Source organism: Xenopus tropicalis, chromosome 6, assembly GCF_000004195.4.
Source record: "Xenopus tropicalis strain Nigerian chromosome 6, UCB_Xtro_10.0, whole genome shotgun sequence".
In the NCBI taxonomy this organism is placed as follows: Eukaryota; Metazoa; Chordata; class Amphibia; order Anura; family Pipidae; genus Xenopus; species Xenopus tropicalis.
Genome location: NC_030682.2, coordinates 150,571,353 through 150,580,691, shown reverse-complemented (window position 1 = coordinate 150,580,691; position 9,339 = coordinate 150,571,353). Strand labels below are relative to the sequence as shown.

Sequence of the window (9,339 nt, the reverse complement as noted above, 5' to 3'; positions counted from 1 at the left end):
CCCTATTGAAATCCATTAAGGTGTTTCCTGACCCCAGTGCTGTAAATACGACCGTAATGTTGCTTGGGGGTAATTCCCCCCGGGCCACTGCTCCGATTCTCATCCTAAATCTGGAATCCCAGCAACACCGTGGGGCGCAGCCGCTATTAACCCTTAGTGCGACGTAGAGAAAGGGAACCCAGTCCCTCAGAGCTGTGAAACAAAATAATCTGTTTTTATTTAATTTGCTCTTTTATTGCAATTTTTAAATAAAATATATTACACTGAAATATTTAGTTGCTTAAAGACTGAAGAATGGCAGGAAGAAAAGAGGGGCCCCGACCAAGTACTTGAATGAGGCCCCGGTTATAAACATATTCTCATTACAGTTACGGTCAGTATCGGAACTACAAGGCTCTGCACGGCGGCAGCCAGAGAGTTGGAATGGGAGTAAAGGCCTCGGTTATTGCACAGGTCGGAGTTACAGCAAAAAGTAGGTCCGTCGTTCCCCAGGGTGTCCTCATCTGTCTGCTCACAGCTCTCTGCGCACACTCGCCGCACCTCCTCATTCCCATTGAAAGGGTAACCTGAAATATAGTATGTGCCTATAGTAGCAATGGGATAGTAGCCTCTGGGAAGGGACTGGGGCTGTGGGATAGCAGGTATAGTAGGGAGAGATGGTGCCTATAGTAGCAGTGGGGGGATAATAGCCTCTGGGAAGGGACTGGGGCTGTGGGATAGCAGGTATAGTAGGGAGAGATGGTGCCTATAGTAGCAGTGGGGGGATAATAGCCTCTGGGAAGGGACTGGGGCTGTGGGATAGCAGATATAGTAGGGAGAGATGGTGCCTATAGTAGCAGTGGGGGGATAATAGCCTCTGGGAAGGGACTGGGGCTGTGGGATAGCAGGTATAGTAGGGAGAGATGGTGCCTATAGTAGCAGTGGGGGGATAATAGCCTCTGGGAAGGGACTGGGGCTGTGGGATAGCAGGTATAGTAGGGAGAGATGGTGCCTATAGTAGCAGTGGGGGGATAATAGCCTCTGGGAAGGGACTGGGGCTGTGGGATAGCAGATATAGTAGGGAGAGATGGTGCCTATAGTAGCAGTGGGGGGATAATAGCCTCTGGGAAGGGACTGGGGCTGTGGGATAGCAGGTATAGTAGGGAGAGATGGTGCCTATAGTAGCAGTGGGGGGATAATAGCCTCTGGGAAGGGACTGGGGCTGTGGGATAGCAGGTATAGTAGGGAGAGATGGTGCCTATAGTAGCAGTGGGATAATAGCCTCTGGGAAGGGACTGGGGCTGTGGGATAGCAGGTATAGTAGGGAGAGATGGTGCCTATAGTAGCAGTGGGATAATAGCCTCTGGGAAGGGACTGGGGCTGTGGGATAGCAGATATAGTAGGGAGAGATGGTGCCTATAGTAGCAGTGGGGGGATAATAGCCTCTGGGAAGGGACTGGGGCTGTGGGATAGCAGGTATAGTAGGGAGAGATTGTGCCTATAGTAGCAGTGGGGGGATAATAGCCTCTGGGAAGGGACTGGGGCTGTGGGATAGCAGGTATAGTAGGGAGAGATGGTGCCTATAGTAGCAGTGGGGGGATAATAGCCTCTGGGAAGGGACTGGGGCTGAGGGATAGCAGGTATAGTAGGGAGAGATGGTGCCTATAGTAGCAGTGGGGGGATAATAGCCTCTGGGAAGGGACTGGGGCTGAGGGATAGCAGGTATAGTAGGGAGAGATGGTGCCTATAGTAGCAATGGGATAATAGCCTCTGGGAAGGGACTGGGGCTGTGGGATAGCAGGTATAGTAGGGAGAGATGGTGCCTATAGTAGCAATGGGATAATAGCCTCTGGGAAGGGACTGGGGCTGTGGGATAGCAGGTATAGTAGGGAGAGATGGTGCCTATAGTAGCAGTGGGGGGATAATAGCCTCTGGGAAGGGACTGGGGCTGTGGGATAGCAGGTATAGTAGGGAGAGATGGTGCCTATAGTAGCAGTGAGATAATAGCCTCTGGGAAGGGACTGGGGCTGTGGGATAGCAGGTATAGTAGGGAGAGATGGTGCCTATAGTAGCAGTGGGGGGATAATAGCCTCTGGGAAGGGACTGGGGCTGTGGGATAGCAGGTATAGTAGGGAGAGATGGTGCCTATAGTAGCAGTGGGGGGATAATAGCCTCTGGGAAGGGACTGGGGCTGTGGGATAGCAGGTATAGTAGGGGGAGATGGTGCCTATAGTAGCAATGGGATAATAGCCTCTGGGAAGGGACTGGGGCTGTGGGATAGCAGGTATAGTAGGGAGAGATGGTGCCTATAGTAGCAGTGGGATAATAGCCTCTGGGAAGGGACTGGGGCTGTGGGATAGCAGGTATAGTAGGGAGAGATGGTGCCTATAGTAGCAGTGGGGGGATAATAGCCTCTGGGAAGAGACTGGGGCTGTGGGATAGCAGGTATAGTAGGGAGAGATGGTGCCTATAGTAGCAGTGGGGGGATAATAGCCTCTGGGAAGGGTCTGGGGCTGTGGGATAGCAGGTATAGTAGGGAGAGATGGTGCCTATAGTAGCAGTGGGGGGATAATAGCCTCTGGGAAGGGACTGGGGCTGTGGGATAGCAGGTATAGTAGGGAGAGATGGTGCCTATAGTAGCAGTGGGGGGATAATAGCCTCTGGGAAGGGACTGGGGCTGTGGGATAGCAGGTATAGTAGGGAGAGATGGTGCCTATAGTAGCAGTGGGATAATAGCCTCTGGGAAGGGACTGGGGCTGTGGGGATAGCAGGTATAGTAGGGAGAGATGGTGCCTATAGTAGCAGTGGGATAATAGCCTCTGGGAAGGGACTGGGGCTGTTGGATAGCAGGTATAGTAGGGAGTGATGGTGCCTATAGTAGCAGTGGGGGGATAATAGCCTCTGGGAAGGGACTGGGGCTGTGGGATAGTAGGGAGAGATGGTGCCTATAGTAGCAGTGGGGGGATAATAGCCTCTGGGAAGGGACTGGGGCTGTGGGATAGTAGGGAGAGATGGTGCCTATAGTAGCAGTGGGGGGATAATAGCCTCTGGGAAGGGACTGGGGCTGTGGGATAGTAGGGAGAGATGGTGCCTATAGTAGCAGTGGGGGGATAATAGCCTCTGGAAGGGACTGGGGCTGTGGGATAGCAGGTATAGTAGGGAGAGATGGTGCCTATAGTAGCAGTGGGGGGGATAATAGTCTCTGGGAAGGGACTGGGGCTGTGGGATAGCAGGTATAGTAGGGAGAGATGGTGCCTATAGTAGCAGTGGGGGGATAATAGCCTCTGGGAAGGGACTGGGGCTGTGGGATAGCAGGTATAGTAGGGAGAGATGGTGCCTATAGTAGCAGTGGGGGGATAATAGTCTCTGGGAAGGGACTGGGGCTGTGGGATAGCAGGTATAGTAGGGAGAGATGGTGCCTATAGTAGCAGTGGGGGGGATAATAGCCTCTCGGAAGGGACTGGGGCTGTGGGATAGCAGGTATAGTAGGGAGAGATGGTGCCTATAGTTAGCAGTGGGGGGATAATAGTCTCTGGGAAGGGACTGGGGCTGTGGGATAGCAGGTATAGTAGGGAGAGATGGTGCCTATAGTAGCAGTGGGGGGATAATAGCCTCTGGGAAGGGACTGGGGCTGTGGGATAGCAGGTATAGTAGGGAGAGATGGTGCCTATAGTAGCAGTGGGGGGATAATAGCCTCTGGGAAGGGACTGGGGCCTGTGGGATAGCAGGTATAGTAGGGAGAGATGGTGCCTATAGTAGCAGTGGGGGGATAATGGCCTCTGGGAAGGGACTGGGGCTGTGGGATAGTAGGTATAGTAGGGAGAGATGGTGCCTATAGTAGCAGTGGGATAATAGCCTCTGGGAAGGGACTGGGGCTGTGGGATAGCAGGTATAGTAGGGAGAGATGGTGCCTATAGTAGCAGTGGGGGGATAATAGCCTCTGGGAAGGGACTGGGGCTGTGGGATAGCAGGTATAGTAGGGAGAGATGGTGCCTATAGTAGCAGTGGGGGGATAATAGCCTCTGGGAAGGGACTGGGGCTGTGGGATAGCAGGTATAGTAGGGAGAGATGGTGCCTATAGTAGCAGTGGGGGATAATAGCCTCTGGGAAGGGACTGGGGCTGTGGGATAGCAGGTATAGTAGGGAGAGATGGTGCCTATAGTAGCAGTGGGGGGATAATAGCCTCTGGGAAGGGACTGGGGCTGTGGGATAGCAGGTATAGTAGGGAGAGATGGTGCCTATAGTAGCAGTGGGGGGATAATAGCCTCTGGGAAGGGACTGGGGCTGTGGGATAGCAGGTATAGTAGGGAGAGATGGTGCCTATAGTAGCAGTGGGGGGGATAATAGCCTCTGGGAAGGGACTGGGGCTGTGGGATAGCAGGTATAGTAGGGAGAGATGGTGCCTATAGTAGCAGTGGGGGGGGATAATAGCCTCTGGGAAGGGACTGGGGCTGTGGGATAGCAGGTATAGTAGGGAGAGATGGTGCCTATAGTAGCAGTGGGGGGATAATAGCCTCTGGGAAGGGACTGGGCTGTGGGATAGCAGGTATAGTAGGGAGAGATGGTGCCTATAGTAGCAGTGGGGGGATAATAGCCTCTGGGAAGGGACTGGGGCTGTGGGATAGCAGGTATAGTAGGGAGAGATGGTGCCTATAGTAGCAGTGGGGGGATAATAACCTCTGGGAAGGGACTGGGGCTGTGGGATAGCAGGTATAGTAGGGAGAGATGGTGCCTATAGTAGCAGTGGGGGGATAATAGCCTCTGGGAAGGGACTGGGGCTGTGGGATAGCAGGTATAGTAGGGAGAGATGGTGCCTATAGTAGCAGTGGGGGGATAATAGCCTCTGGAAGGGACTGGGGCTGTGGGATAGCAGGTATAGTAGGGAGAGATGGTGCCTATAGTAGCAGTGGGGGATAATAGCCTCTGGGAAGGGACTGGGGCTGTGGGATAGCAGGTATAGTAGGGAGAGATGGTGCCCATAGTAGCAGTGGGGGATAATAGCCTCTGGGAAGGGACTGGGGCTGTGGGATAGCAGGTATAGTAGGGAGAGATGGTGCCTATAGTAGCAGTAGGGGGGATAATAGCCTCTGGGAAGGGACTGGGGCTGTGGGATAGCAGGTATAGTAGGGAGAGATGGTGCCTATAGTAGCAGTAGGGGGGATAATAGCCTCTATCTTGGGAACTTACCTACGCCGGGGCTTTTGACTGCAGTTTTGCAGTATCTCGTAGTGACTGAGCAGTTTTTGACAGAAGAACAATCTTTACTCGCTGTATAATCATCGCACGTGTAACACCGTAGCGAATGGACTGGAAAAGAAAGAGAGAGGGGCATTTAACGGCGCAGAGGTTTTCCTTGCAAGTTGGGATCAGATTTTCAGTGGTTTTTTTGTCTACCGCTCGGCACAGTGAGTGCTGAAATAGAGGGACAACATGTAGGCCTTGGTTTCTACTAACTGGCACTTTGGATATAATAATGCCCTACTGTCTCCATCTTGCCCTACTGTCTCCATCTTGCCCTACTGTCTCCATCTTGCCCTACTGTCTCCATCTTGCCCTACTGTCTCCATCTTGCCCTACTGTCTCCATCTTGCCCTACTGTCTCCATCTTGCCCTACTGTCTCCATCTTGCCCTACTGTCCCCATCTTGCCCTACTGTCTCCATCTTGCCCTACTGTCCCCATCTTGCCCTACTGTCTCCATCTTGCCCTACTGTCTCCATCTTGTCCTACTGTCTCCATCTTGTCCTACAGCCTCCATCTTGTCCTACTGTCTCCATCTTTTCCTACTGTCTCCATCTTGCCCTACTGTCTCCATCTTGCCCTACTGTCTCCATCTTGCCTTACTGTCTCCATCTTGCCCTACTGTGACCATCTTGCCCTACAGCCTCCATCTTGCCCTACTGTCTCCATCTTGCCCTACTGTGACCATCTTGCCCTACAGTCTCCATCTTGCCCTACTGTCTCCATCTTGTCCTACTGTCTCTATCTTGTCCTACTGTCCCCATCTTGCCCTACTGTCTCCATCTTGCCCTACAGCCTCCATCTTGCCCTACTGTCTCCATCTTGTCCTACTGTCTCTATCTTGTCCTACTGTCCCCATCTTGCCCTACTGTCTCCATCTTGTCCTACTGTCCCCATCTTGTCCTACTGTCTCTATCTTGTCCTACTGTGCCCATCTTGCCCTACAGCCTCCATCTTGCCCTACTGTCTCCATCTTGTCCTACTGTCCCCATTTTGTCCTACTGTCCCCATCTTGCCCTACTGTCTCCATCTTGTCCTACTGTCTCCATCTTGTCCTACTGTCCCCATCTTGCCCTACAGCCTCCATCTTGCCCTACTGTCTCCATCTTGTCCTACTGTCCCCATCTTGTCCTACTGTCCCCATCTTGCCCTACTGTCTCCATCTTGTCCTACTGTCTCCATCTTGTCCTACTGTCTCCATCTTGTCCTACTGTCCCCATCTTGCCCTACAGCCTCCATCTTGCCCTACAGCCTCCATCTTGCCCTACTGTCTCCATCTTGCCCTACTGTCTCCATCTTGCCCTACTGTCTCCATCTTGCCCTACTGTCTCCATCTTGCCCTACTGTCTCCATCTTGCCCTACTGCCTCCATCTTGCCCTACTGCCTCCATCTTGCCCTACAGCCTCCATCTTGCCCTACTGCCTCCATCTTGCCCTACTGCCTCCATCTTGCCCTACTGCCTCCATCTTGCCCTACTGTCTCCATCTTGCCCTACTGCCTCCATCTTGCCCTACTGCCTCCATCTTGCCCTACTGCCTCCATCTTGCCCTACAGCCTCCATCTTGCCCTACGTCTATCTGGTTGAATGTAAGGAGGGTTGTTTTGCTGAGTCAGGGTAAATGAAATGCTTTGATGAGAGCGTTGCTGTATGATAATGAATGATATAATAGTAGTTGCTATGCAGCAGCGCATGACTGTATGGGACAGTGCATTACACACCCCGGCGCAATTAACACTTGGCTGCTGATGTCGCAGTACATCTGGGATAGGAAATGAGGAATTACCATTAGAACTCGTTGTTCCTCTCATTATATAAATCACCGCACCCTCCTAATCCTCCTGTTCCCTTTAATGTTTGGCCCCGGCCCAGAGAAGCTGGGGATCCGCCAGTCCAACTGGGTTACACCGAAACCCCACAGTCATGTGACTGATTCCTTTATCCCCCCCCCCAATCCTCTGCTTTGTAGGAGCTGCAAATGGAATATGTGGACATGTTCGTTCAACATCAGGTAACTCCCTAGGGGTAATTGGATCACACCAGTGGATCGTTGCTCTTGATCTCCTTGGATCCATCGACCCAGTTCTGCCATTTCCCAGTCCCAAAGCAACGTTGGGGGCCGTGTCCAGTGGCCCTAATGGAGATGGTTCCGGGGAGGTGGAAGAAGCCAACTGGGTAAAAACATTTCCAGCATGCCCAGTTGCTACTAGACCAGTGGGACCACTACTAGACTGTGTATGGTGGCCTCAATGGACAAAAACCTTCAGTTACACAAATGACAGATGCTCTCCTCCATTTTGATCCTCAAATGACGTTTCTGCTCTCTATAATGTAAGAGAAACCTCCCTTACTAACTTATGGGTGTCCCAGTTACCCCTAAGCTGGTGCTCAACTACATCTCCCAGCACCTCTCTGTAGCCTTCAGCTTGGATGTAGTCAATTCGTAGTTGAGGAGCCCACCACCTACTTCTAATGCTCCCCACCACAAACACAACTTGGGGGGCCACTATTAGCCACCATAATACCATCACTCATGGTCTGTCCCCATTTGTAGCCCAGTGTCAAATATTCTGACCCACTTGGTTGGTTTCCTAGATCCTAAAAGGAGCACTAAAGGAACCTTAGGTGGGCACATCGGAGAAGATCTGCTCGTTTGCTGAGGTCACCAAACGAGGGGATCTTCTCCCGGTGGACCGAGGACCACATCAATGAGCTGTTGTGGCCCCCGATCCAATGAAAGATCAAACCTGCCCAATCAAGTTCTGCCCAATTTTGGACCATCGGTCTAGAGGTCCACAATCGACAGCCGAAATCTGCCCCCTTAACTCATAGCAACCAATAAGATCTTTGCTTTCTGAACAGGTGCCAAGTAACCTGCAGTTACTGCTGATTTCGGAGGGCAAGGACCCCCTTTTTCACCCAATGTAGTTGCCCCTCATTGAATCTTGTGTTTCATTAATGAGATTGGATCTGCCAGGGATAACGAGAAGGTTGTGAGGTTCTTACCCAGCGTCACAAATTCTGACCCAGTTGGTTGGTTTCCTAGATCATCTCATTAAACAGAAATTAATGGAAAAACAGTTTCTATTGGATCCTGTACCTTGTGACCCCCAGTAAAGGGGAATATCTGGGGTTTCTAACCACCACCTGGGTAATAAGAGAAGCACTAGAGGAACCAATACATGGCGAGGTCACCAAACAAGCGGATCTTCTCCCGATGTGGCCACCTAAGGTGGCATGGCGCCATTGGACCAAAGACTGCACCAATAAGCTGTTGCGGCCCCCGATGCAATGGAAGATCAAACCTGCCCAATCAGGTTCTGCCCAATTTTAGACCATCAGTGGTGCCCATACGGTCTAAAGGTCCACAATCGGCAGCCGAAATCTGCCCCCTTAACTCCTAGCAACCAATAAGATCTTTGCTTTTGGAACAGGTGACCAGTAACCTGCAATTACTGCTCATTGTCGGGGGTACAAGGACCCTCTTTTTCACCCAAAGTAGACCATACAGTCTAAAGGTCCACAATCGGCAGCCGATATCTGCCCCCTTAACTCATAGCAACCAATAAGATCTTTGCTTTTTGAACAGGTGACCAGTAACCTGCAGTTACTGCTCATTGTCGGGGGTACAAGGACCCTCTTTTTCACCCAACGTAGTGGCCCCTCATTGAATCTTGTGAGATTGGATCTGCCAGGGATAATGGGAAGGTTCTAAAGGTTCTTACCCAGTGCCAAGGTTGCGGCCGCAGTCGCCAGGTACACGATCCACCCGTTCATGTTGGTGCCCAGGTAGGACTGGCAGGATCAGGGCAGCAGGGTGTATATATAACATGGCCCGTAGGATCCCATTAGCTCAGAACAATGGGGGTTGGACCTGCCGGGGAGAGGTGTTTTATAGGCCAATAATCCCACATTGTTTCAGGGCAGTTATTACATGGAAGGTGTGAATAACGCTCTGTGCCCGGGCACCGTGCCACCCCTCACACTCCCATACTCAGCAATACACTCACGTAACCTTTCTGGAATATTCTGTCCCTTATTGTTAATGTGTGTATACTTCCCCTTTAATAGCACCCAGAATGCATTGAGGGGCGGGGAATGATGTAAGACTTGTATTTCAT

The 9,339-nt window shown here is 51.7% G+C and overlaps 1 protein-coding gene across 1 annotated transcript; it reads right to left on the bottom strand.

Annotated features, from left to right (window-relative positions):
• Positions 1-208: 208 nt before the first annotated feature.
• On the bottom strand, positions 209-9,067 carry LOC116411725 (secreted Ly-6/uPAR-related protein 1-like). The gene is made up of 3 exons (XM_031904554.1): positions 8,944-9,067; positions 5,167-5,286; positions 209-566 (listed from the first exon to the last, which is right to left on the bottom strand). Exons 1-3 carry the CDS (start codon positions 8,993-8,995, stop codon positions 346-348), a joined length of 393 nt encoding a protein of 130 aa, XP_031760414.1. The 5' UTR covers positions 8,996-9,067; the 3' UTR covers positions 209-345.
• Between the last annotated feature and the right edge of the window lie 272 nt (positions 9,068-9,339).

Excerpts from the sequence above, each read along its gene's own strand:
- LOC116411725 (XM_031904554.1), bottom strand. The coding sequence starts at position 8,995 with ATGAACGGGTGGATCGTGTACCTGGCGACTGCGGCCGCAACCTTGGCA. Across the intron at positions 5,287-8,943 it reads GGCCGCAACCTTGGCACTGG|TCCATTCGCTACGGTGTTAC; the intron begins GTAAGAACCTTT and ends TTTCTTTTCCAG. Across the intron at positions 567-5,166 it reads AGTCAAAAGCCCCGGCGTAG|GTTACCCTTTCAATGGGAAT; the intron begins GTAAGTTCCCAA and ends ACTATATTTCAG.